Source organism: Lynx rufus, unplaced genomic scaffold, assembly GCF_022079265.1.
Source record: "Lynx rufus isolate CCGP_SWC_20201006 ecotype Redwood Valley unplaced genomic scaffold, mLynRuf1.p SCAF_18, whole genome shotgun sequence".
In the NCBI taxonomy this organism is placed as follows: Eukaryota; Metazoa; Chordata; class Mammalia; order Carnivora; family Felidae; genus Lynx; species Lynx rufus.
This window is the reverse complement of record NW_025814832.1, coordinates 30,435,681-30,463,406: the sequence shown is the minus strand read 5'-3', so window position 1 is coordinate 30,463,406 and position 27,726 is coordinate 30,435,681. Positions and strand designations below refer to the sequence as shown.

The window sequence follows — 27,726 nt, the reverse complement described above, 5'->3', positions numbered from 1 at the left end:
CCACAGCATGCCCGGGGCCAAGCAAGAGAGCGTGTTACAGGCCACGACCAGCTGGTGATGGACTGCGACCCTGGGACTGTGGAATGCGCTGGAATATAGGTTGGTCAAGCTGCTTGGGACCCTGGAGGGTCCAGCCATGCTGGAGTAGCTTCCCCTGAGATGGGCAGGAGGAGGCTGGGGTGCGGGCAGTCTCGGGGAGTCCAGCGGAGAAACAGTCCGGGCCAGATTGGGCAACCAGATGTTTCCTTTGCTTCATCCTCCTTCCTGGCCGCCCTGCCCCCACTGCCTCTCATGCACAGTGGTCTGTTTGCCTCGGGGATCCCGAAGACATTGACCCCCTGGAGACAAAGCACTCGTCCCATCGTAGGTGCTGGTTTCTTCTCCCCTCTCATTCCAGGCTCGCCCAACTGTCAGCTCCCCTCCTACCACCAGCCAGTCATGTGGCCACTAACTGCTGTGTGGCCCTCGGTGCCCAGCCCCTTGGCCTGTTGGCCACCCTTGAGGGGTACCCACAGTCGGCGAGGTGCTCCCAGAGACCCCCGTGGGCCTTGAGCTCTGGAGACGAAGAGGCAGACTGATGGGAACCACCGACTGCCCAAGGGAGAGGGCGGCTCTGAGATTGTGCCCCCTTAGAAAGGGAAGTTCTCCCGAATGGCCCCACAGCTAAACCACCCCCAAATCTTTCCTGGGAGCCCTACCGTTCATAGGACTCAGTGCGGAGGCTGCTGCCACTGTGTCTGCCCAGAGAGTGTCCGCCCCTGTCCCCGCTGGCCTCCGAGCGCATGTGTCCATGCTGGGAAGAGGCTCCGAAGCTGATGAGAGGTTCTGCAGCTGCAGGACCCCGCCTGGGAAGGTGGGGGCTCAGGCCTGCGGCTCTCAGCCTCGGTCTTCCCCTAAATCATGTCTGCTAGTGGTTATCGGTGGTGGGGAAGGCGTCATTTCCCTCATTTTCTAACATCACGTGGCAATTTTGCATCATTTCGTTTCTTCCCTAGCGTTTGCGGACAGGTTGGGGTCAGCAAGGTGGATGTGGCGGGGATCGAGGCCCCTGCCCTTCCTGTTTCAGTAGTCTCGATGTTTCTCTGTGCCCCTCAGAAGAATCACACTCCATAGCTCACAGCCTATTCATGACGCATACATCTCTCTATTGAATCCTATCTTCCTACTGCCTTTCTTTAAAATGTTTTTATGGGGGTGCCTGGGTGGCGCAGTCGGTTAAGCGTCCGACTTCAGCCAGGTCACGATCTCGCGGTCCGTGAGTTCGAGCCCCGCGTCGGGCTCTGTGCTGACAGCTCAGAGCCTGGAGCCTGTTTCAGATTCTGTGTCTCCCTCTCTCTCTGCCCCTCCCCCGTTCATGCTCTGTCTCTCTCTGTCCCAAAATAAATAAACGTTGAAAAAAAAAACAAAAAAAAAAATAAAATGTTTTTATGTATTTTTGAGAGAGAGAGAGAGAGAGAGAGAGACAGTGAGCGTCAGTGGGGGAGGGGCAGAGAGAGAGGGAGACACAGAATCCGAAGCAGGCTCCAGGCTCTGAGCCGTCAGCACAGAGCCCGATGCGGGGCTCAAACCCATAAACCATGAGATCATTACCTGAGGTTAATAAGACGCTTCATCAACCGAGCCACCCAGGAGACCCCCCTCCTGCCTTTCTTTAGAGTAAAGATGTATTCCCCGGGGGAAAAAAAAAACTGGCCTAAGGACATTATTACCTCACTTTTGAGTATTTTTGTAATTATTATGCTGTTCATCCCCACAGATTGGCCGTGATCATTGACATTTTGCAGGAGACACACATTTTTACCAACGGTTGTACCAGCGCTAAGCAGACAAGCCACGGGAGATCCTGGCCTCTTGCTTCTCAGTCTGGTGCGTCCCCCTCTGAACCTTGACATTCAAGACTGTAGCAGTGTCTTTTGGTGGTTGAATTGGAAAATACGCATTTCTGGAGAAACTTTGTGGTTATTAGACCAAGGCAACCACCAAGTATACCTCTCCTACGTTTTCATGTTCAGTTCAAGACCTTGATCTTGAATCCTCATGAGCTTCAGCTAGTCTATGACTGCATTGCCATAGACATTCTTCTGATGCCCACCAAACTCTGTGCTTGGAAGCTTCCAGAGGAGAATGGACAAGTTTCCTTGGTTCCTTGTAGCTTCCCGAGGAAGGTGCTCCTGTGGCCAGAAGGGAGGAGGAAAGTGAAAATAATCCCCAAAGGAGCAGGGAGAGAAAGAAGGGCATTCTTGGGACTCCAGAGATGGCACAGGGCTCCCTGTGGGTGGCACTCAGTGCAGGCTATCAGATGACATGTCACACATTAGGATTGGCTTCCTATGTGCGTGTGGCCATTCTGTGTAAGCTGAGGGCACTTGTCACAGGGTATACAGGTGTGTGTGCGTGTGTGTATTTAGAGTCTGAATTCCACGTGGATCAGGGAAGGAGGGGTCCCTGAAAGCTTGCTAAGTGCCCACTCTGTGCCCAGCCCTGAGCTGGGACCAGCAGGGCTGCACAGGAAGGAAGGTCACAGCCTGAGGAGACGTTTCTAAGACTGAGAGCCTTTCAGAGACTCTGAGGTCACTGTGCTAGCTTAGGGGTCTGGGCCTTGAGCTGCAGGCTCACGGAAGGGGAGCTCCCTGGGGTGGCCTCATCAGGGCTGGAGAAGGATGCTGGCCCTGATTCCTCCCCATTGGGTGCTCGCCTGGACCTGCAAGGAGTTTCTGAGCCCAGCTGGCCTTGTGCTTTTGGGGGTGTGATGGGAGGGGTGGCTCAGGTCTGGGGCGCTGTGGGCGAGTAGGGGTCTCACCCCTGGAAGTATCTGTGGCATCTGTGGCACAGCTGGGATGGGTAGAAGGGTGCATGGTTCTGGTGGGGGGGAGCGGGTCTCAGCCGGTCCCCGTCCCCGGTGGCTGTGCTCCCTCTGTGCCCTTCATTTTCTGACCAGCCCTAGGAGCAGAACCTAAAGAAACCGAACAAGGAAGCAGCAGGCGCAAAGAAAAGCAGAAGTGGAAACCTTCGAGACTTGACCCGCCTCCTTGAAGGGGCCTGAAGCCGCCTGGCACTGCCGTGGGTGACGTCTGTGCGGAGAAGATGAGGTGGCCGGACCAGGCCGTGTGGCTGCTGTTGGCTCTGCTGCTCCTCTGGGTCCGAGGTGAGGGGCTGCCCGAGGAGGGGGAGGCTCAGCGGTGAGGGAGGCTGTGGGGGACAGGGGAGCACAGGAAGGGGCACTGGGAGAGGGGCACCCCGTGTCCACCACGTAAGGTGGATCGTACCCTGGAAACGTGAGACAAGGCATTCACCTGACCTCCCATGAGCCACATTGGGGCGCCCAGAAGGGGCTTTGAGGGCAGTTTCGGATGGATTATTCCAGGAAGAAGGAGGGGCGACCAGGTGGCAGCAGAGCGGGTGGGAGAGCGGCTGAGGCTGAGCACACCGAGGGGAGGGGGGTGTGTTTTGTGCAGGTGTGGAGGAGGGGTGACGACTGGCGGGAACACCACCCTCTGGGGTGCACTGAGGTGTGTGTAGCCAGGGCAGTGCGAGGGGCTCAGCGTCCTCAAGGCAGAGAGATGGGGACAGAGGGGAGGGGATGGTGGCGGGGAGGAAGGGGAGGGCAGAGAAGTCACAGGGAGGAGAGCTTCTCCAGGGAGCCGAGGACTTCCCGTTTCCAGGGATCCGGCTTCCATGCCTCTCTGCACACAGGCACACACCGCCTAGACAGCTGTCCCTGGGGTGCCTAAAATCCTTTTGGTCGTTTTGATTACAAATTGCATGTTTTCTTTGACTCCGTTTGCTAACTGGTTGGCCACGGGGAAGCCCTTCCCTTTGTGTATTAATTTGGCAACGGGTCACCCTCACACGGCTACTCTGTCCATCACCCTCTGGGGCCTCCTTGTGTTTTCATGGAATCTGCCTGCAGTGGGAGCTCGTGGTTCCTTTTGGATATCCGTTTGTCCCGTTTGTTTCTCTCATTGGCCACGGGCTGGTCCAGCCAGAATAATGCAGTGACCATCCTTGACTTGTCTCTGACGAGGGCAGGTGTCCACTGTTTCCCATTAAGTGTGAAGAAGGCGTCTGTCTGCTTGTGTCTCGTTACAAAGTGTTTTCTTTTTAATTTTTTTTAACGTTTATTTATTCTTGAGACAGAGAGAGATAGAGCATGAACGAGGGAGGGTCAGAGAGAGAGGGAGACACAGAATCTGAAACAGGCTCCAGACTCTGAGCTGTCAGCACAGAACCCGACGTGGGGCTCAAACCCACTAACTGCGAGATCGTGACCTGAGCTGAAGTCGGACGCTTAGCCGACTGAGCCACCCAGGCGCCCCACAAAGTGTTTTTAAAAACAGCAGCAACAGGGGGCACCTGGGTGGCTCAGTCGGTTAAGCATCTGACTTTGGCTCAGGCCATGATCCTGGGGTGCATGAGTTCAAGCCCTGAGTTGGGCTGTGTGCTGACAGCTCAGAGCCTGGAGCCTGCTTCGGATTCTGTGTCTCCCTCTCTCTCTGCCCTTCCTCCACTCATGCTCTGTCTCTCTCTCTCTCAGAAATAAATAAACATAAAAAAAAGAAATACATTCCAGCCAGTATTTTCCAAAACGTAGGAAATCATTCGTTTTATCTAAGTTTACAGACTTGTTTGTAGAGGCTTGTAAATTACCCTGGTTATTTTTCTTACGACTTGTGCATGTGCATCTCCTATTTTTCTTGACTTGGCTATCACTAGAATGTTGGTATCTTGCATGCGAAAAATCAAGTTTCCAACGTATACGCTAACTCCACTGTGTTCCTGTTTCTTGATTCGCTGATTTCTGCTCTGACTTTACCCTTTCTTTCCTCCTGGGTGGGGTGTATACGCGTGTGTTCCTCTCCTGCCCTCCGGAGTTGGGGGATTCACTTGTTTATCTGGGGTTCTCAGGGATAGGACTTGGTGATCATGAACAGCCAGAAGGGAGACTGGGGTCTGGAAGAAGGGGCTGCCGTGATAAAAATCTTGGGGGTGACAGAAAAGTAGAGGAAGGGAAGGTTCTGGCTGACGGGGGGTGGCCAATGTGAGATGGGGCAAATTTGGGGGTGACTCCCAGGGCACCCCTGACCCAGGCCCATCTGGTGAGGGGCCCGCACTCGGTTGTGTTTTCCAGGCTGTTCCTCTATAAGTGGCCCCACCTCCGTGACGGGCACTGTGGGGGGATCCCTGATCGTGCAGTGTTCATATGAAGAGCAATTAAGAACACATTTCAAATACTGGTGCAAAAGGCCATGTTTGTGGAAAACTGTGGAGACCAAACGGTCAAGCAAAGAAGTGAGGAACGGCCGCGTATCCATCAGGGACCATCCTGCAAACCTCACCTTCATAGTGACCTTGGAGAACCTCACAGAGGATGATGCAGGAACATACCGATGTGGGATCGATACGTCCTGGTTAGGAGGATATTTGCAAGACCCCGCCGTCCACATTGTGGTGTCTGTGATCCCAGGTGAGTTGTACGCACCCCTCCCCCAGCGCCGGCACCAGGGCCCCTGAAGGGTCTCAGGCGGGAATAGTCGAGGCAGGAAGCAGATCAGAGGCTTGGAGAAAACTGTGTGTGTGTGTGTGTGTGTGTGTGTGTGTGTGTGTGTATGAGGCGGGTAGTAGGTGGAGAAAGAGAGTCAGGGTGGCTTCCTGGAAAAGCTGGCCCCTCTGCTCAGTCTTGGGAAGGGGCAGCTGAGAAGGCAGAGTGTGCAAAGGAGAGAGGGAGCCATGCTACAGGACAGTGGGAGCTGAATGGAGAGGCAGGTGGGGCCAAACGGCGAAGGTGAAGGTGCTGGGCATAGCGGGGCCTCCAGCCAGACTTGCAGTCAGACTTGGAGTTTAGACAGAGATCCCAGGCGGGCAGCATCTGGCTGTGGCTAGAGGAGGATGAATCTGGAGCACAGGGGTGACCTACGGGCTCTCCGGAGGGCCCTGACCCTCCTCCACAGGATGGGATCAGGGCTGTTGGGGGCGCACAGTACCCCGGGCCCCGGGCCCCAGGGAGACTGTGGCCCCGGGGGGGTCCTCGGTCCTGCCTCCACCCCGAGTGAGCATTTTGTGTGAAATCAAACCAAAAAGGTATTGGCAAGTAGCGGGAGAGTCCGATAGCGCTATCCCGGGTCTCGTTTGTGTTTCCGCGCCAGCAACAACGTCCGCCCCACCCGCAAACATCACTGTAACCCAGATCTCAACAATCACAGCTGGAGTCACGACCACGTCGTCCTCATCCTCACCCACTGTCCCCATCACCATGGGAGCCACCCACAGTGCAAGCAGCCAAGAGGAGTTCCAGCAAAGCCAGGGCGTGGGGTGAGGTCCTCTGTCCCCCTGTCCCTTGTCCTGGAGGTAGGCCCTCGCCTCAGGAGTTGCTCAGGGCCAGGGGAGGCCTCGAGGTGGGGATGGCAGGAAAGGAACTTCTAATGAGGGCTGATGCTGCTACCAGGGATGTGCTAAATGCCCTACACGTCACTAGGGCCCTGGGCTGTCACCGCCCTCATGTTACGCAGGCGCAGACGGCTCAGGGAGGTTAAGTGATCTGACAGGTCACGTAGCTACGGGAGGCGGGGGGCGGGGGGGCTTCCACCCCGGTTTACGTGACTCCAGAGTCTTGGTTCCTCCTTCTAAACCTGTGATTCTTTTTTTTTTTAAACTTTATTTCTTTATTTTGAATGGGAAGAGGGGCAGAGAGAGAGAGAGAGAGAGAGAGAATTTCAAGCAGGCTTTGCATGTCAGCACAGAGCCCGACATTGGGCTCAAACCCACAAACCGCGAGATCACGACCTGAGCCGAGATCAAGAGTCGGGCGCTCAACTGACTGAATCACCCAAGCACCCCCAAACTTGTGATTCTTGGTCTTTTGGGGTCACAAGCCCCCAGGAGAATCCGACAATGCTTACAGACTCCTTAGAAAAGCGCGTGTAGTTGTAAACCACTTCTGAGGATCTCAGACTCCCTCACCAGGCCTCACCTTGCGTCCTGCCATTCAATGCCAGCACTCACCACCTGGAGTTAGCACAGACCCCGCGGGTTGAGGGCTCAGTTCCATAAGACTGCCTGACTTCATATGCCAGAGCAGTTTGGGGATCCCCAGGCCATCACGTTTCTGGCCAACTGGCTATGAATTTGGGGGTTCCCATGACCCTTTTGGGTTTGATAATTGGTTAGATAGCTCACAGAATGCACGAAAGCCCAGTGCTTACGAGTATGGTTTTATCATAAAGGAAAAAGGCCAGAGGCAGCCAATGAAGAGACACAGGGGGTGAGATCTGGGAGGGTCCTGGGCACAGAACTTCCCTGCTGACTCCTAGGAGGGTCAGGGCACGTCGGGGCACATGCCGTTACCTAGGCACGATTGGTTGAATCACTGGCCACATGATTGAACTCCATCCCCAGACCCCCTCTCCTTCCTTTCAGGCTGGCTCAGAGCCCCAAGTCTCCATAATCATGGGGGTGGACCTTCTGGTGACCAGCCCCAGTCTTGACCCATTCATCTCTTAGCATAAACTCAGGTGTGATCCGAGGGGTCCTTCAATAACAGAGGCTAGCCTACTGTTGGGGAAATCCTTAGGACTGAGAGTCTCCCTTCCACAAGCTAGGGGCAAAGGCCATTCAGATTCTTCTTATTTTTTTTTTTTAAGTAATCTCTATACCCCAATGGGGCTCGAACTCACAAACAAGAGTCACATGCTCTACCGACTGAGTTAGCCAGGTGCCCCCATTCAGATTCCTTATTCTATGACCCCCCCAAAACCCTTCCACAGGCCTTCCATCAACCCAAGTGACTATCTTAACATCAGGCAAGGTGAAATTCAGGTCCTAAACACACCACTTCCAGAACTGACTGCAGATGCACACACAGGAGGCAGAACTAGGTTTTGTAAGGCCTGGAGCCTCTGCAGTTTGGTGTGTGTGGGGGGACTTACGTCTTTAAAAAAAAGACATGGGGTGCCTGGGTGGCTCAGTCCGTTGAGTGTCCAACCTCGGCTCAGGTCACGATTTCACCGCTCACGGGTTCGAGCCCCGAGTCAGGCTCTGTGCTGACAGCTCGGAGCCTGGAGCCTGCTTCTGATCCTGTGTCTCCCTCTCTCTCTGCCCCTCCCCTGCTCACACACTGTCTCTCTCTTCTTCAAAAGTAAATACACATTTTTTTAAAAAAGAAAGAGACTAGAACATTATGAATGCAAGCTAGACAGGAAAGAGGCTGGCAAGCGAGGGACCTGAAGTCAGCTTCCCACGGCCTCTGCTGTGGCTTGTTCGTATGCGAAATGGCAGAGCCACAAGGCGACTTTTTTTTTGTGGCAATGTTTGTAACTGCAAAAGGCTGGGGGACATGCCAGTCAGAAGCAAGACTTAAATAAATTATGGTCTGTCCATGCAGTGGAATACTATGCAGTGGTGGAGAAGAGCGAGGGTCTTCTTTATTCACAGACGTCGAGAGATGTCGAAGACGTGTTGCTAAGTAACAAAAATAGTGTTGGATCACACCTCCTTTGTGCGAAAGAAGGGGGAAAATAATGTATGTTTCTATTTTCTTGTATCTGAATAAAGAGCTTCTGGAAGGTTCTTTTTTTTTTTTTTTAAATAAACGTTTATTCATTTTTGAGGGGGGCACAGAGAGAGAGGGGGGACAGAGGATCCGAAGCGGGCTCTGCACTGACAGCAGCGAGCCGGATGTGGGGCTCGAACTCAGGAACCGTGAGGTCATGACCTGAGCACAAGTCAGATACTCCACCAACTGAGCCACCCAAGTGCCCCTGGAACGTTCTTAAGTACACTGATATATTGTCTACTTTAAAAAAATTTTTTTTAATGTTTATTTATTTTTGAGAGAGAGAGAGAGAGAGAGAGAGAGCACAAGCACGGGAGGAGCAGAGAGAGAGGGAGACACAGAACCCAAAACAGGCTCCAAGCTCTCAGCACAGAGCCCGATGCGGGGCTCGAACTCACAAACTGTGAGATCATGACCTAAGCCAAAGTCGGATACTCAACCGATTGAGCCACCCAGGGGCCCCTCTCCTTTTTTTTTTTTTTTTTTTAAATTTTTTTTTTCAACATTTATTTATTTTTGGGACAGAGAGAGACAGAGCATGAACGGGGGAGGGGCAGAGAGAGAGGGAGACACAGAATCGGAAACAGGCTCCAGGCTCTGAGCCATCAGCCCAGAGCCTGACGCGGGGCTCGAACTCACGGACCGCGAGATCGTGACCTGGCTGAAGTCGGACGCTTAACCGACTGCGCCACCCAGGCGCCCCTCCTTTTTTTTTTTAATGTGACCTTTTCTATCGATTGCAAATAAGTGGGGGTGGGGGGGGGAGTGCAAGCTCAACACTGCCGTGTCCTCCCCAGGCTCCAAGTGCTCCTTTCCTTGTTGGCGCTTCTGCTGCTTCTGCTGGGGGGAAGCTTGTTCCTGGCCTGGAGGATAGTTCGCAAGCAGGTCAAAGGTGAGTCAGCCCCCTGCTGGGTGGGGGGTGGGTGGGCAGGCCCCAAGCACCTCCCTCTCATTTTTGAGGCTCTGTGTCCTTGTTCCCCAGAATGGGCATCGGGAGTGTATCCTCGGACCACATGTCCTGGGTGACCCTCGAGGCCAGGCCCCAGAGGAGGTGTCCCTGGTATGGCAGAGACAGGCCGTGGAGGGGGCTCCCTGGAAGCTTGTCCGTGAAGCGGTCACCCTCTTCTGTCTGATACCCTTCTGGAACCTCCCATACTCTTGAGGGTGTTGTCCCACCCAGCCCCTGCCCATCCTCACACTCTTGAAGACAGCTGTTCCCAACTTCCTGTAACATGGTGGGAACAGTAACATCAGTGGGTGCTTCTGCATTTGCTCTGGGCCCCGGGGGCACCTCCTCTCGCTACCCTCTTTCCCTGGCTTGCTCCTGGTGGGCTTTGGGGCTCTCAGACTCCCTTTCCTCTGGGACCTTCTCCTGGCTCCCCAAAAGCAGCTTGGGGGCCCCTCCTGGCTGCACCTGTGTGCACGCACCCTCATACCCTTTTCACACCAGACTCTCCCCGCCTGCTTCCTCGCCTGTCTCCCGCCGGCCTGTGCTTCTCCTTCAAGATCAGGGACTGGAACGCAAGAAGGCACCCGGTCAGTTTTTGTTGAATTAATGTATTGTTTGGTATCTCGAGCCATGAGGGCATCTCAGATGCTTCGGGCATCCTGGGGCCCACTTGCTCTCCTCTGGGCTTAGACACAAAGAGAGAACACATGTGGCACCCCCAGCACCCTGTCTGGCACTCAGGAAGTAGGTGCTCAGTTGACTCTAAACGAGCGAATTCAATAAAAAGAGCAGAAGGATGCAGGTGTGACCTTGTTGCTGGCTGGAGGCCCAGCTGTCACCCATGGGGCGCAGGTCTCTGCCCGAGTTGCAGGGTGAGCCTTCTTTGCTCTAAAACTTCTGGACTCCGTGAGCAGCTGCCTCGAAGGGGAATCCTTGCCCGGCCTTATGGGAGGAGGGGTGCATGCCCCACAACTGGCGGTGGGTGCTCCCAGAGCCCGTGCTTCCTGGGGATCAGGGCGGGGGCCCACCGTGGGGGTCAGGCCTTCGGTCAGGCCTTTAGAAGAGGAGTCGACCTCAGCACGTGTGTGCCTGATACAGGGAAGGAAAACCACTTCCCCTTCCCCCTCTGCTTCCCCCACATCACTTCTGAGTGCCCTCCTCCTCACCCCAGGCCAGGCCTCTCTCTGGGATTTTCTCAGCCTCAGGCCCGTGGGTCCCAGCCCTCTCTGCCCTTTCACCTAGAAAGTTTCCCTTTTTTTTTTTTTTTAATGGAGCCTGCTTTGGATTCTGTGTCCCCCTCTCTCTCTCCCCATCCCCTGCTCGCATGTGCTCTCTCTTTCTCTCTTTCTCAAAAATAAATAAATAAACATTAAAAAGAAATTATTTTTAAAGATTATGGTAGAACATTCAAAAAATAAGCAAAAGCACAAAGAAAGAAAGAAACTGTCCATAATAATATAATAAGAAAGAAAACTCCCAGCACCTGGAGAAAACCAAGCACTGACATTTGGGGCATGTCCTTCTCGTGCTTCTCAATGTTTATTTATGCAGATATGATTTCTTACTTATGGCTTGCTTCTACCACAATCCCTCTTACACACACACACACACACACACACACACAATGCACACACACACATATTTGCACTTAACCTACCATTATCATTTTCCCTGCTGTGCAATGTTCTAGAAGTCTCTTACTGCAGAGTTTAACGATGTGTGGGGGATTGCACCTTGCTTTGTGGACCCTCTGTCACAGGAGAAAGGCCTTGTGTTCAAAGATGTGGACACTCCCTCCCCATCCCTGCAGGTCTCAGCTCCTGTCCCCACACTGTCCTTGCTGCTCTGCCGCGGCCTGGTGCCTGCCTGTCACACACGGCCTGTCTTCCCCTCCGCCCACTCATGATGAGTTCATTCATTCCCTTGCTCACGCACACAGCACAGCCGTCCGGAGCACCTACCGTGGCACCAGGTCCTGTGCTGGGCTCTGGGGGACACAGTCGTGACCAGGAGAGACTGGGTTCCACCTTCCTATGCAGCTGGCTCTGGCCGAACTTTCTCACTGCCACATTCCTTCCCCAACAATGTCCACCCATCTCTTCACCAGCCACCAGGTCGCCCGCGGAGAGAGAGAGTGGCAGGAGCCTGCACGCAGTATTTGGAACAGAATGTGTTTGCATCTCAGAGCACCCGGGTGGTGTTCCGTTAAGCCAACCGAGAGCACTCAGCTAGCACTTCCATCCTGTGTGTCTCCTGAATGTCGGTGTCTCACCTTCGACTCTGGGGCTCTATGAGGGGTGGGCAATGTCTGTCCCTGGTGCGTCTAGTGCGGGGGGGCCCTGGGGTTGCCTGGCCGTGCAGCTACACTCCCACTGCCGGCCCGCTCCTGGGTCTCTGGGTTCCAGCGGCCAGGGGTGCACAGAGCCGTGTTCAGAGGCAGGTCTCCTGCAGAGCGACGCTGAAGACGCCACAGGCCAGAGGTCGTGTGTCCTGAACCGTGGTTCCCCTGGAGACACAGGGCCTCCTGTGTGTGAGGGACAGACCCCCAAGCCAGGGGAATCAGAGCAGATGACCCCCGTGACCTCTCATGGTTTGATGCAGTACTAAGGTCTCCATAAGGACGGTTCCTTTTTTATTTTTAATTAAAAAAATTTTTTAGGGCTCCTTAAAACACAGATTGCTGAACCCATCCCCAGAAGTTCTGGTTCCACACGTCTAGGGGAGGGCCTGTGGATCTGCGATTTGTTTATTTGGGTAAAAAGCACGTATCGTAAAATTTGCCATCTTGGCCATTTTTTTTTTCATTAATTTTTTTTAATGTTTATTTGTTTTTGAGAGAGAGAGAGAGAGAGCAGGGAGGGGCAGAGAGAGGGGGAGACACAGAATCCGAAGCAGGCTCCAGGCTCTGAGCTGTCAACAGAGAGCCCGATGCGGGGCTCAAACTCACGAACTGTGAGATTACGACCCGAGCTGAAGTCGGACGCCGAACCCACTGAGCCACCCAGATGCCCAGCCATCTTAACCATTCTTAAGTTTACAGTTTGGTGATGCTGTGAAAGAAATCTCTGGAACTGTTTCATCCTGCGGATAGGTCCTTGTAAACAGGTGTCGTTCTCCAGTCTACTCCCACTTGAGAGCATTCTTTATGAGTGACTGTTTCGAGACCTAGCTTTGTGTGGCCACTCTCCCCAAGCCTGTGCCTTCCCGCTGGTTCATTTATTCTCTCCTCCACTCATGCATTCATTTTTCATTTCCTTCTTTACCCACTCACTCTCTCTGCAATTCCTACCCTGAAGTGACAGGTCCCCAGCTTCAAAGTCTCTAGGGAAAGTCCTTCCTCCAGCTGGATCATAGGGGATCCTTATCCCTGTTTTGTTCTCGGATTTAGACTCCTAACTCTTCTCTCTTTAGCTGGTGAGAATCCAAAGCCACTCCAGACCCATAGTCAGGTAAGACATAGGCAGAAGGTGTGCCGGGGTGGCTGGCGGAGAGAACAGAGGACATTGGGGGCTTCAACAGTCCCACTGGCTAGTGGAGGTCTGAGTGCATTGTTGATGGATGGAGTTGGGTGCCTGCCCAAGAGCAGGGAGAATGATCTCTGGGACATCTGGTGGTTGGGTCTCTGGCTAATTAGCTCTGGTTAATCTGTCCCCACCCCCATCCCCCATAGAAAGTGGAATGATGGAGGGTCCTTCCATGCTGACTTGGGGGGGGGGCATTCAAATACTGCCCAGAGGGGACCAGAGTGGGGGATGGGGGAGGCACAGTGGGGAGACTGGGGCTGGGACACCCAGAACATTGAGAGAAGGGGTAGATGTCCGCAGGCAGGCAGGAACAGAGGTCCCTCTGAGCTGGACTATGGAGGGGCTCCGTGGACACCTGCCAAATCTCCACACCTTCTGCCCACCCAGAATACTCTGCAAGGTGAGCTCTATTATGCGAATCTGGAGCTGCAGACAAGGACGCTTCAGGGAGAGCCCACACAGCCGAGACAGGAAGAGGTAGAATACAGCACTGTGGTGAGTGTGAGGGCCTGGCGGCTGGCGGGAGGGGGGGGGGAGGGGAGGGCCTGGGCTCTGTGAGAGGCACCGCCCTGGGGGGTGGCAGCAGGCAGAGAGGGAAGGGAGGGGCTGACTTGGTGACCTTGTGCCCCACCAACACAGGGCCACACAGAACCTAGGTCAAGTGTAGACCTTGCCAGAGCTTGTTGCCATTGTGGCTGGGGGCTGGGGCAGAGACGAAGGGGCTGTTGGGGTGGCCAGTGATGGTCAACAGTCAGTGAAGCGGAGCATTTATTATGCACCTACTATATACCACACACCGATGTTAAAGCCTGTGATTTCCCACTGTTTTGGTACCATTATCTCTTTGGCATCAACTCTACGTTTCAGGTTTTTAATCAATGACCCCCCTGCAAGCCAACCCTTAGGCACAGTGACTGTAAAGTGCAGCGTGGAAGAGGCTTCTCCAGCAGGGGTCAAGACCCACCCATTAGCGGAAGAGTTCGGGGAGAGGTTGGGGACCTTGTTGTTGGAGAAGATGAAGGGAGAAAAGCATCAGACATGTGGCCCTGGGACTAGCAGCGTCCTTGGTTTTCTAACTTGGTGATTAATGATCTCAAAGTCGATCCAGGCGCCCCACCCCCCCCCCGCCCCGTCTCCAGGTCTCATGCCTGGGACTTTGTGCTGTGTTTGAACAGGTGGGGTGAAGCAAGGGTGGGGCAGGACAGTGGGGAAGCCTGGACCCCCCGCCGTGGAGCCCCTCAGGGTCCCCTCAGGTGTCCCTTGTCTCCATCCTGAGCTGGGGGCCAGTGCTTCCCCTGCCTCTCCCTGAGCCTCCAGTCTCTCTCTCTGCAGAAGAAGCCTTCTCTGGAAGAACTTCACTACTCTTTGGTGGCATTTGACCCCGAGAGTCAGGATTCTAAGGCCAACAGGATTCCCTCCCGGAGGACCCGGGAGCAGGAGCCAGAGTACGGCGTGATTAAGAAGACCTAAGCCTGTGTCTCTGGCCCCGCCATCTGGAGGTCTCTGTGGGCCACAGGCCCCCCGAACCCTCACCCATGTCCCCCTCAGCCTGCTCCTCTCGGCGGTCACCAGCAAGGCAACTGGGCCCCCCCTCAGACTGTCGCTTTTGTGCCATCAGCCTGGCCGGCTTGACTGGGGAGGAGCAGGACCTGTAGAGAACCCTCCACCCCCCTACCCAGCTCCTGGCACATCCTTCCTCTCTGTTTCATTCCAGCTGTGAGTGGAGCGCAGAGGCGCAGTCCTGTGTGGCTCCAGGAAAAGATGTGACCCGTGTAGGATGGTACCTCTGAATACCTTTGTAAATCACAGCTCTGTGGAAGTGTGTGGGACAGCCACGGCGTGGGGAGCGCTGGCAGAGAGACTGGGAGAAGGCAAAGGGCCTGATGATCGAGTCTCCCTGGTTTCAGAGACAAGGACCCTGAGGCCCAGAAAGAGCAGACGCTTGCCCATGGCTCTAGAGCCAGTGGCACATTTCTCTGGACTCTTGGATGACTTTATTTTTAATATTAAGACATATCAACAAAGCGCAAAATCTCTTGAGAGAGAAGAAAAAAGTTATTTAAGCAATGTGTGCTATGTGTCTGCAATCCTCTATTAAAGAAAGCTCCTTCTTGGGGCGCCTGGGTGGCGCAGTCGGTTAAGCGTCCGACTTCAGCCAGGTCACGATCTCGCGGTGCGTGAGTTCGAGCCCCGTGTCGGGCTCTGGGCTGATGGCTCGGAGCCTGGAGCCTGTTTCCGATTCTGTGTCTCCCTCTCTCTCTGCCCCTCCCCCGTTCATGCTCTGTCTCTCTCTGTCCCAAAAATAAAAAAAAAATAAAATAAAACATTGAAAAAAAATAAAGAAAGCTCCTTCCTTTTGAAGGCTGAATAGTATTCCACTGTGAGTGTATATTGCACTCTGCTTATCTTTTCATCCGCTGATGGACACTTGGTTTGTTTCTGTGTTTTAGCTATTGTGAGTATGTTGCTAGGAACATAGTGTATAAATATCTCTTTGAAACTCGTTTTTTGTTTTGGTTCTTTTTCTTTTCTTTTCTTTTTTTTTTTGGTTAGTTTTTTTTTTTTTAATGTTTATTTATTTTTGAGACAGAGAGAGACAAAGCATGAATGGGGGAGGGTCAGAGAGAGAGGGAGACACAGAATCTGAAACAGGCTCCAGGCTCCAGCTGTCAGCACAGAGCCCGACGCGGGGCTTGAACTCACGGACCGCGAGATCATGACCTGAGCCGAAGTCGGACGCTTTGGTTAGTTTGTTTTAATTGTGAATGTTTTATTTATTTTTGAGAGAGAGGGAGAGAGACAGTGCAAGTGGGGGAGGGGCAGAGAGGGAGGGAGACACAGAATCCGAAGCAGGCTCCAGGCTCTGAGCTGTCTGCACAGAGCCCGATGCGGGGCTCGAACCCACAAACCACGAGATCATGACCTGAGCTGAAGTCGGACACTTAACTGACTGAGCCACCCAGGCGCCCCTGTTTGTTTTGATAGCAGCATCCTAATGGTGGTGAGGTGGTATCTCACTGTAATTTTGATTTATGTTTCCCCAGCGATTCGTGATGCTGAGCAACTTGCCACATGCTTGGTGGCCATTTGTATATCTTCTTTGGTGAAATGTCTGTTCAACTCCTTTACCCATTTTTGAATTGGGTTTTTTGGTAGAATGTTAGTTGTCTATATATTCTGGATATTAATCCCTTATCAGATATATACTTTGCAAATATTTTCTCTCATTCTGTATGTTGCCTTTTTACTCTGTTGGTAGTGTCTTTGATGCACAAAACTTTAAAATTTTCATCACGTCCTATCATGAATTGAGTGCTGAATTGAATGTTGTGAAGCTTTTGACCTGTGTTTCTTTCTAAGAATTTTTTTTACAGATTTCGTTCCTATATTTAGACCTGTGATCCATTTTGAGTTTGTTTTTGTATATGTTGCTAGCTAAAGGACCAACTTAATTCTTTTCCACGTGGATATCCTGTTTTTTCCAGCACTGTTGGTTGAAAAGACTGTCCTTTCCCCATTGAATGGCCTTCACTCTCTTGTTGAAAAGCATTTGACCACACATGTGAGGGTTTATTTCTGACTCTTTTTTACTCCATTGGTATCTATGCCTGACTTCATGTCAGCATCACTGGCTTTTAATTACTGTGGCTTTGTAGCAAGTTTTGGAGCCAGAAACGTGGGTCCTCCAGATCCTCTTTTTCAAGATTGTTTTGTCTATTCCCTCGAGATCCCACAAGATTCAGTATAAATTGTAGGATGGGTTTTTCTATTTCTGCAAAAAAATGTCATTGGAATTTTGATAGGGATGTATCTTAATGATATCAAGCCTTCCAATCCATGAACATGGGATGTCTTTTCATTTGTGTCTTCTTTAATTTCTTTCAGCAATGTTTTGTAGTTGTCATTGTACAAGCCTTACACCTCTTGGTCAAATTAATTCCTATGTATTTTACTCTTTTTTGTTTGTTTCTTTTCTTCCAAATTTTTATTTAAATTCTAGTTAGTTAACATATGGTGTAATATTGGTTTCAGGAAGTATTTTACTCCTTTCGATTTTCTTGTCAGTGGAATTGTTTTCATAATTTTCTTTTCAGATTGTTCATTGTTAACGTATAGAAATGTGACTTCTTTTTTGTGTGTTGTCTTTGTATCTTCCTACATTGCTGAATTCATTTATTAGTTCTAACTTTTTGTTTTTGGTAGAGTCTTTAGGGTTTTCTACATGTAAGATCATATCATCTGCAAACAGAGATAATTTTAATTCTTCCTTTCCTTTTCTTTTTTCTTTTTTTCTTTTTTTACTTCTTCATTTCCAATTTTTATGCCTTTTATTTATTATTCTTGGCTAATTGCTAAGCTAGAACTTCCAGTATTATGTTGAATAGAAGAAGCACAAGTAGGCAGCCTTGCCTTGTTTGCAATCTTAGAGGAAAAGCTTTCAGTCTTTCACAGTTGAATATGATGATCACTGTGGATTTTTCATACATGGCTTTTATCATGTTGAGATAGTTTGCTTCTATTCTTAGTTGAGTATTTTGATAATGAGAAGGTGTTGGATTTAGCCAAATGTTTTTCCTGCATCCATTGAAATGATCATTTTTTTTTTCTTTCTTCATTCTGGTAATATGGTGTGTTGCATTGATCAATTTTTATGTTGAACCATCTTTACATTCCAAAAATAAGTCCCACTTGGTCATGGTGCATAAACCTTTTAGTATTTTGTTGAATTCAGTTGATAGTATTTTGTTGAGGATTTTGGCATCAATGTTCACAGGAATATTGGGCTTTAGTTTTGTTTTCTTGCAGTGTCTTTTCCGGCTTTGCTATCAGGATGATTCTGGGCTCATACAATGAGTCTGGAAATGTTGCTTCTTTTTCTGGTTTTTAGAAGAGTATAGGAGGGATTGGTATTTGTTTTTCTTTAAATGTTTAATAGAATTAATCTGAGAAGCCATCTGGTTCTGGGCTTGTCTCTTCAGAATATATTTTTTTAAGTATTTCATTTTCTCTCTGTCTCTGTCTCTCTCTCTCTCTAAGTTTATTTATTTATTTTGAGAGGGGGACAGAGATAGGAGAGCAAGAATCCCAAGCAGGCTCCACACTGTCAGCACAGAGCCTGATGTGGGGCTCAAACTCACAAACCTTGAGATCATGACCTGGGCTGAAGTCAAGAGTCAGATGCTTAACCGACTGAGCCACCCAGGTGCCCCTTGTCAGGATATTTTTGATTACTGATTCAGTCTCCTTATTTGTTATTGCTCTGTTCAGTCTTTCTCTTTGTTCATTTTTTTCTTTAAATGTATCTTTATTTTTTTTTTTTTTTTTAAAGTATATTTTTTTTAAATTTTTTTTTTCAATGTTTATTTATTTTTGGGACAGAGAGACACAGAGAATGAACGGGGGAGGGGCAGAGAGAGAGGGAGACACAGAATCAGAAACAGGCTCCAGGCTCTGAGCCATCAGCCCAGAGCCTGACGCGGGGCTCGAACTCACGAACCGCGAGATCGTGACCTGGCTGAAGTCGGACGCTTAACCGACTGCGCCACCCAGGCGCCCCAAAATGTATCTTTATTTTGAGAGAGAGAGAGAGAGAGAGAGAGAGAGACAGTGCAAGCAGGGGAGGGCCAGAGAGAGAGGGAGAGACAGAATCTTAAGGAAGCTCCACACTGTCAGTGCAGAGCCTGACACAGGGCTCGATCCCATGAACTGTGAGATCATGACTTGAGTTGAAGTCAAGAGTCAGACGCTTAACCCACTGAGCCACCCAGGTGCTCCTCCACAGTCTTTATTCTTGATTCAGTCTTGCTAGGGTCTAGGAATTTGCCCATTTCACCTAGGTTATCCATTTTGTTGGTGTACGGTTGAACAACTGTAGCAATCTCATGAATCTTTTTGTTCCTGTGAAGTCAGTAGCAATGCTTCCACTTTCACTTCTGATTTTGGTAATTTCAGTTTTCTGGGGTTTTTTATTGTTGTTGTTGTTTCGTTTGTTTGTTTTTAAGTCCATCTAGGTAAAGTTTTGTCAATTTTGTTGATCTTTTGAATAAACAAGTTTGGCTTCATTGATTTTTCTCTATTTTTTTTGTATTCTCTATTTTGTTTATCTACGCTCTAATCTTCATTATTTCCAACCTTCTGGTAGATTTTGGTTTATTTTGTTCTATTTTTTTCTTTAGTTGTCTAAGTTGTAAAGTTAGGGGTTTTTTTTGAGATCTTTCTCATTTAAAAAAAATTTTGTAAGTTTACATATTTATTTTGAGAGAGACAGGGAGGGAGGGAGAGAGGGAGAGAGGGAGAGGCAGAGAAAGAGGGAGACAGAGAATCCCAAGCAGGCTTAACGTTTTCAGGGCAAAGCCCAATGCAGGGCTTGGACCCACAACTGTGAGATCACTACCTGAGCTGAAATCAAGAGTCGGAAGCCCAACCGACTGAGCCACCCAGGCGCTCCAGAGATCTTTCTCATTTTTTAACATAAGCCCTTCCAGCTATAAATCCCCACCCCACCCCCCTTAGCACTGCTTTTGCTACATTCCACATTTGGTGTGTTGTGTTTTAATTGTCATTCATCTTTGAGTGTTTTGTAATTCCTCCTTTGATCCATTGGTTGTATGAGACTGTTTTGTTTAGTTTCCCACAAATTTGTGAATTTTCTAGTTTTACTTCTGTTATTGATTTCTAGCTTTATCCTGTTGTGGTTAGAGAAAATACTTCGTATGATATCTATTTTTTTTTAATCTACCAAGATTTAGGGGCACCTGGATGGCTCAGTCGGTTGAGCATCTGACTTCAGCTCAGGTCATGATCTCGGGGTTTGTGAGTTCGAGCCCTGCGTCAGGCTCTGTGCTGATGGCTCAGAGCCTGGAGCCTGCTTTGGATTCTCTCACTCCCTTTCTCTCTGCCCCTCCCCTGCTCATGCTCTCTCTCTCAAAACAAATAAATAAATAAATATTAAAAAAAAAAAGAAAGTCTGAATCTTGCATCCAGGGCTCCTGGATTCTTAGTGTTTTAAAACCCTCTATTTTGAAATAATTTCAAAAAACATGTGAAAGCGGTACCCAAAAGTCCCATATATCCTTTACCCAGATTCACTTATTTTTTGAAAACATTTTGCCACATTTGGTTTCTCAATATGTTAATATCTGTACATATTTTTTTCTAGAATCTTCAGTGAGTAGGCTGCTTACATGGCTTCCATTGGAGTAAGCCTGGGACACCCAGGTTCTGTCCTGCTGTGTGTCCAGGGGTGCTGGATGGCGCCCTCTCCCCATGGTGCCCGGCCCTTGTTCTGCAGTTCAGATTCCCCTCCACAGACTGGCAGCCTGATAAACATTTGCAGGATGAAAAACATTAGGTTAAGTATCTGTATATTCATAGCTGGTCCAAGGAAGTGGAAGGTATTTCTACATTAGCCTGAGTCCTTTCGAAAGATGACCCAGGGCTTACTTACCCGGGCTTAGAAAATGATTTCAAGACTATGTTTGTTTGTTTTTAAACCTTACAGCCCAACAAGTCGGCTGTTTGGGTGAACCCCTTAGTGCAGCTGGCCTTGGAGCTAGACAGAGGGATTGGACAACTGCGTGTCTCCACCTTGTGGCTGTGTCTGGAATCACACATCTTGGATTCCAAGCGGGGCGTGTTTGCTCCAGCTGGTAGGCCTATGTGGAGGGAATTCTGGGTTTTCCAGGTCAGTGCAGCTGAACAGGGGAAGGGCCTGAAACAGGGTAGGGACAGGAAGACTCCTGCTTGCTTTGCAGTTCCCCTAACCATCCACCCCGTGGATGTCATTGTGCTGAAAATTCCATTCCTCCCCAAACTTGAGCTCCCTTATTTAGCACCCAATTGCCTCTTCTCAATTCCTGAATTCTTCCCACCCTGACCTCAGCATGTCAGAGGGAAGGGCAGTCGCCCCACCTGTAGCCAGTGTGGCAGATTTGGGGTCAGAGAGAACAGGTGTTAAATCTCACATCCGCCCTTACCAGCTCCACATTCTGGGGTTGGCATTCAAGGCCACCCCAGTCTGTTGGCTCAACCATAACCAAGGATGGCCTAGTTGTCCTCTGGTGCTTTTCTCCCTCGCCAGGCTGGTCAGAAGAAAGCTCTTTATAAAGGCTCTCGCCACTCCCCCACCACACCCCCACCCCAATCCTCTGTGCTGTTTTTTTTTGCCTCTGAGACTCTTTCCAGACACCCCCTCCTGGATTTTCACTGCTGAGACTTCTTTGTTGCCATTCCTTTGATTTATGGCTTGCTAGTCCTCAGCAACTTTCAACTTGACCCTTTGGACTCCCCTTTGCCTTACATGCAAATCTGAGCCACCTGGGGCAAATGAACCACAACACATCCTAACACCCAGGCCAAGGGCAAATCCTGGGCTCCATGTGTCTGGGAAGGAAAGCGGAAAAGGGCTGACAGTGTCTACTTTCAGGATTGTTGACAGAGTCCATGATGCACCAAGCAGAGGCCTTGAACCAAAACCTGCTCTCCAGGTGTGTGAATTCCTCCCTTCTTCTCCCTCTTTCTCTTTTTCCTTCCTTCCTTCCTTCTTTCCTTCCTTCCTTCCTTCCTTCCTTCTTCTTTATAGTAATTGTTAAGTAAGTCTATAAGACTCATGTGACACCTGCATGAGTGGGGGAGGGGCAGAGAGATTGAGACAGAGAATGCAAAGCAGGCTGTCAGCACAAAGCCCCAGATGGGGGCCTGAAACCCAGGAGCCGTGAGATCATGACCTGAGCTTTAGTGACGCTTAACTGACTGAGCCACCCAGGCACCCCGACCTTGTGACCTTTCTTTTAATAAATTATAAGAGGGAGCCTAACTCGTCCCTCTCCACCAATAGAGCCCAGCAGAGCACATTGGTTGTTTGCAGAGTGATGGTGTGACGGGGTCAACCTCAGCTGCCTTATGCAAGTTGCAACAGCCAGTGTCTTATAGTAACATATTAGAACAAATCGTAAGGATGGTGGTCAGGTTCCAGCCAGACACATAGCTGTTTAATGAGTATGCTTTAGCATATCCCATTGCTACTGAGAATGGTACTCAAAAAAATTATTTAAACAAACTTTTGCCAATTTGAGAGAAATGAGATCGCATTGCTTTTCTTTTTTTTTTTTTAATGTTTATTTATTTTTGAGAGAAAGAGAGAGAGGGGAAGGGGCAGAGAGAGAAGGAGACACAGAATCTGAAGCAGGCTCCAGGCTCTGAACTGTCTGCAAAGAGCCCCCTGTGGGGCTTGAGCTCATGAACTGTGAGATCACGACCTAAGCTGAAGTCAGACGCTTAACCGACTGAGCCACCCAGGTGCCTCTTGAGATCTCATTGCTTTTAATTAAAATACCATTAATTCAGAAAAGACCGTATAATTTTATACTCAGATAATGTCTGAACATAAAAATACAGAAGGAAAGGAAAAAGAAAGGTGAAGTAAAAGAAAAAAGTCCATAGAGTGCTCAGAAAATTCTAATACTGCAAGAAAGTATATAATGAAAAGTTCTCTTTGTCCTTCCCAGGCTCCAGTATACTAATCTCCCATGAAAGTAACTCTTGTTTTCTATTTATTACATAGCCTTCAGTAAATTTATTATTATGTTAAAAGTATTTCTTTCTGAAAAGATCACTGTTTTCACTGCATATATGTGGGTGACCTTTCCACACTAGCATGTATAAATCTACCTCATTCTGGTTTTTTTTTTAACTTTTAAAAATTTTTTTAATTTATTTTTGAAGGAGAGAGAGAGAGACAGAGCATGAGTGGGGGAGGAGCAGAGAGAGAGGGAGACACGGAATTCGAAGCAGGCTCTAGGCTCTGAGCTGTCAGCACAGAGCCCGACTCAGGGCTCGAACTCACAAACTCTGAGATCATGACCTAAGCCGAAGTCAGACGCTCAACCAACTGAGCCACGCAAGTGCCCCTCATTCTTTTTTGTTTTTACTTTTTATTTATTTGTTTTTTGAGAGAGAGCAAGCATGGGAGAGGTAGAGAGAAAGGAAGAAAGAAAGAAAGAAAGAAAGAAAGAAAGAAAGAAAGAAAGAAAGAAAGAAAATCCCAAGCAGGCTCTGCACTGTCAGCACAGAGCCTGACTCGGGCCTTGATCTCATGAACCGTGAGATCCTGACCTGAGCTGAAATCAGGGGTTGGATGCTTAACCAAATGAGCCACCCGGGTGCCCCTACCTCATTCTTTTATATACGGTTGCATTGTTTTCATTCATTTAATAAATATTTATTGAATACCTATTATGTGCAGGGGTGGAGGGCATCCTGTATTTCGCACCAGAGAGAAAGCAGTGAAGAAGATACATGCTGTCCCTTCCTTCTCTACCTTCTTCCCTAGTAGGGGGTGGACAGATAATAAAAATCACAGCCCGGTCAATCATTGGAGAGGCCTGGCCAGGTGTCTGGAAACAGGTATCCTGTCCTCGCTCAGACTCATGAGAAGTCTGGCTGGAAGGGATGGAGGGGGTCAGACGTCACCCATTCCACAGATGTGAAAACTGAGGTCTGGGGAAGTGAAGGGGCGCACCCTAGTCTACACTGTACGGAGCCTGGATTCAGGACCAAGCTCCAAATAGGCCTGAGTCACCTTCTTCAAGCTGACTTCCTTCACCAGCCAAGTGGGTTTGAGACTAGCCTTACCCACCAGCTACAGCTGCGGGAGGGACAGTGGGATGGGCATTGATTGAGGCGTGCCAGCTGTCAACGCGGTGCGTGTGCTCACATTACCCAATGTTAGTGGCGACCTGTGATGTCACTTCCCCTCCCTCCCCTGACCACCTGTCGTCCATGGATTCTTTCTGAATCCTTCTTGTAGGCACTTCTCCTTCCTTGTGAATTTCAGGCACAGCACGGCCATTTAACATGCAGGGGGGACACAGCGGTGGGAGGAAAGGAGAATGTGTGTGAGTAGCATGAGGGCTTGGAGTCCTTAACAGTCTTTTCCAGAAACATCACTCTGGTGAATTTGCCCGAGTCTGGTCCTCAGGCTTGCAAATCTAGAACCCAGACTCCATCCAGGCAAGTGGAAAGGCTCAGCTTTATGATACTTAACCCAAGGGACTTATCTGGGGAATATTCCTTCCCAGGGATCTGAATGCCTTCATGCCCTCCCCCATTTTTCTGATGTCAGCTCACTGGCAGGTTGCCTGAGTGGGCAGAAGGTAGCTCGGGAACGTGGGTGAGAGCAGGTGTCCCTGCACTGGGGGCTCCCCTTCCACAGCCAGGCTGGCTTCCAATGGCCCCCCTGGTCTCTCCCTTCCTCTGGGTCCCATCACCAGATAACCTACTATTGGCTTCCCATTTTTGTCTAGATTAGAGTCTCTCAAACTTGGCACTGTTCAATGTTGTTGAGTGATTGCTTTTGAAGATCCAGTTCACATTCTATAAATTCACCCTTTGAAAGTATACAAATCAGTGGTTCTCAGCATACGTACAAAGTTGTACAACCACTACCACTATCTAATTTCAGAACATTTTTTTATTCCCAAACAAACAAACTTTGTACCATGAACCCCACTTTTCCTTCCCTCATCCCTGGTAGCCACTAATTTACCTTCTGTCTTTATAGACTGACCTGTTCTGGACACTGCATACAAATGGAGTATGTCCCCTAGGGGGCAAAATTGTCCCTGGTTGACAGCCTCTGGTTTAGAGGGTTGGTTTGGCTTATCAAGGTTAAGTCAGATCATGACACTCATCCGTCGGTCCTGGAAAACATTCTATGTGTCCTTCTAAACTTCCTCTCTCAGTCTCCCCAGCGCTGAGATATAATTTAAATTACCTTTCCCTTCTCACCAGGAAACAGACTTTTTTTTTTTAATGTTTATTTTTGAGAGCGAGCATGAGTGGGAGAGGAGCAGAGAGGGGAACAGAGTGTCTGAAGTGGGGTCTGTACTAACAGCAGACAGCCTGGTGTGGGCCTCGAACTTACGAACGGGGAGATCATGACCTGAGCCAAGGTCAGACACTTAACTGACTGAGTCACCCAGGTGCCCCCCAAAACCAGACTCTTAATTATAGAGAAGGAACTGGAGGGTACCAGAAGGGAGGTGGGTGGTGAGTGGGTGGAACAGGTAATGGGGATTAAGGAGCTCACTTGCGATGAGCACCGGGTGATGTACGAAAGTGGTGAATCACGTGAAACTAATATGACACTGCATGTTAACTAACTGGAATTTATTTATTTATTTAAAAAAATTTTTTTTTACATTATTTATTTTTGAGAAACAGAGTGAGACAAAGCATGAGCAGGGGAGGGGCAGAGAGAGGAGGAGACACAGACTCCAAAGCAGGCTCCAGGCTCTGAGCTGTCAGCACAGAGTCCGACGCGGGGCTCGAACCCACGAACCGCGAGATCATGACCTGAGCTGAAGTCGATGCTCAACCGACTGAGCCACCCAGGCACCCCAACTAACTGGAGTTTAAATAAAAGCTTAATAAATTACCTCGTCCTTCTCAGAGTCAGACCGCCTTCATACAAACAGGCACCCCATTTTCTGTCATTTCCCCATTCCCTTATCCTTATTTAGCATCTATTTACTAACTGTTTTAGGTACCAGGGGCTGCCCGCACCCAGGGAATGTGGAAGTAACCGAAACAAACAAAGTTCCTGATTCATAACTTTCCTCTTCCTCCTTCCACTCATTGCTACCAATAACAAACATCTGTTGGTGCCTGATGTGCAGAAAGAGGGATCAGGAGTTCTAGAAATTTAAGATGAAAAGTCTGTCAGAAGCCATCACATCTATGCCCTCACTGTACATGGGACATTGGGAGGAAAGGAGGAGGGAGATCAAGGAGATAGTCACATCAGCACAAGGACCAGAATCCACATGTCCTGACCTCACTATAGCGCTCTTTGGCTCCCATTACCCAGGACTGGGGGTGTCTGTCTTGATATGATCACCACCCCCCAGGCTTTCTCAGGGTGCTTGATGAACTCAGCCTTATTAACTGATGTGCAATCCAAGGCAGAGTTATTTGTTCCTTTTTAAAAATTTATTATTTTAAAAATTAGTATTTAAATTATTATTCTTTTTGAGTCTAATGGCATTCAAGAGATTTACCCAGAGAGGAAAAACTAGAAAATCTGTACAGTACCCATCCTGATTTTATTCTCAGATCATCATCTTTTTAGCGGGATGAACTCTGACCCAAACCTGTCCCTCTAGCCTCATGTCCCCTCCTCCTGCCATCAAGAAGCACCCCCTTCCCCAGATAATTCCCTGAGAAGTGCTGGGGAAGGCTCAGAATCCTTCCTCTCCAGTTCCTGCTTCTCCTGATGTATAAAAGGCAGCAAATCCCAACCTCATGTGGATCTTACCCCCAGCAATGTCCAGTAGAACTCTAATGGGAGCCAAATGTGTAATTTTAAATTTCCTAGGAGCCATGTTAAAAAAACTTTTTAAAAAGGTGAAATTAATTTCAGTAGTACATTTGATTTAACCTAGTACACTCAAAATATTATCATTTGATGATATGGAGATACTAAAAATTGGTTTTTCATAATAAATCTTCAACACCAGGTGTATATTTGATGCTTACGGTGCATCTCAGTGCCCACCGGCCACACCGTCACATGCTCAGTAGCCACATGAGGCTTGGGGCTACCATATTGGTCTGGTTGCTAATTACCCAGCTCCCAGCCCAGATCCCTTTCCATCTACCTTCTCCTTCCACCCCTCCAGCTGCATCTTAATTTCATGTATTAAAAAAGGTAACAGTGCCAGAAATGTACGGAGCTGGGTCGAGTTTTGGAAACGTGGCCGTGAGCTTTGTCTTGGTGACTTAATAAGGAGAATGCATCGGACGTTCTGTGTGTGGCAAGCTTCTTTATTGCACTACCACTTCTGCCCGTGGCCAGCCACCCTTCCTCTCCAAGGCTGTCATTTTCTCTCTTTGTGCCCTAAATAAAAGTCTCAAAGACAACCATTCTGCCCCTGTTTCCTGTTTGAAAATTAGGTTCTGGTTAGCGAGGGATTTTTTTCCCCTTCCCATATTTGCTTTATCAGGATCGGTTTTACTGGTATTCATCTTATCTTTGGAACACGATGTCAAATGGTGGGTGGTGGAGACCCATATGATTCTGCGGTAGCCTCTGTGTTACCAACATGGGGAGGGACTGTCAGTTCTTTATTATCCTGGTAATATAATCTACGTTTGTTTGTTTTTTCCCAAGGTTGGTTGGAGCGGGGAGCAAATCACAGCACACCAAGGGCTCACAGCAGGTGCACATCACCAAATGAGACATCGGAAGACACATCCAAAAGTCCTCCACTTCCTGTATAAACAAGGGCCAGATGTCAGATGACATCTTGTGCTGTCTCTGGCTGCTCTGTCTGAAGGGATGATCACCAGTAGCTGAGCAGGGATGTCACTGAGGCTCAATTAGGTGTCTCTGGCAAAGGATCAGACTAAACTCTACCACCATATACTGGGGACCTCCTAACTGGGGACTCTGGTCTGTGCCTCATAGAATTTCGGATTCTTCCTGCTCCCAGGCCCACACCAGCGATGCCCCATCTTTCTTCTGCTGATGTCAGGTGAGGATGCCCTGAGGACATACCCTTCCTGGGAACAGGGAGGAGAGCTGAGCTAGCTTAAAGGGCCTTAGCACTGAAAGGGCAGTTGTTCCCTCGGAAATCTGGAAAAAATTTCAGAGAGAAATTAGCAGCCGAATAAAGTATTAATAGTTGTTGTTACCAGGGCCACAA

At 49.4% G+C, this 27,726-nt stretch overlaps 1 protein-coding gene across 12 annotated transcripts; it reads left to right on the top strand.

Moving 5' to 3' along the window:
- CD300A (CD300a molecule) lies at window positions 1–27,726 on the top strand. Of its 12 annotated transcripts, none has more exons than XM_047081473.1 (11): window positions 1–99; window positions 1,757–3,145; window positions 5,129–5,464; window positions 6,144–6,309; window positions 9,346–9,440; window positions 12,909–12,946; window positions 13,409–13,516; window positions 20,523–20,670; window positions 21,447–21,507; window positions 23,265–23,425; window positions 25,244–25,275. In XM_047081473.1, the coding sequence occupies exons 2-11, from the start codon at window positions 3,085–3,087 to the stop codon at window positions 25,246–25,248; spliced, it is 1,179 nt and encodes a 392-aa protein (XP_046937429.1). In that variant the 5' UTR covers window positions 1–99; window positions 1,757–3,084; the 3' UTR covers window positions 25,249–25,275. The 12 variants fall into 12 exon arrangements, 11 of the variants coding, with proteins under 11 accessions (XP_046937429.1, XP_046937426.1, XP_046937428.1 ...); XM_047081470.1 differs by lacking the exon at window positions 25,244–25,275 and having other exon boundaries at window positions 1,757–1,866; window positions 2,939–3,145; window positions 23,265–25,015; XM_047081472.1 differs by lacking the exon at window positions 25,244–25,275 and adding an exon at window positions 23,960–25,015.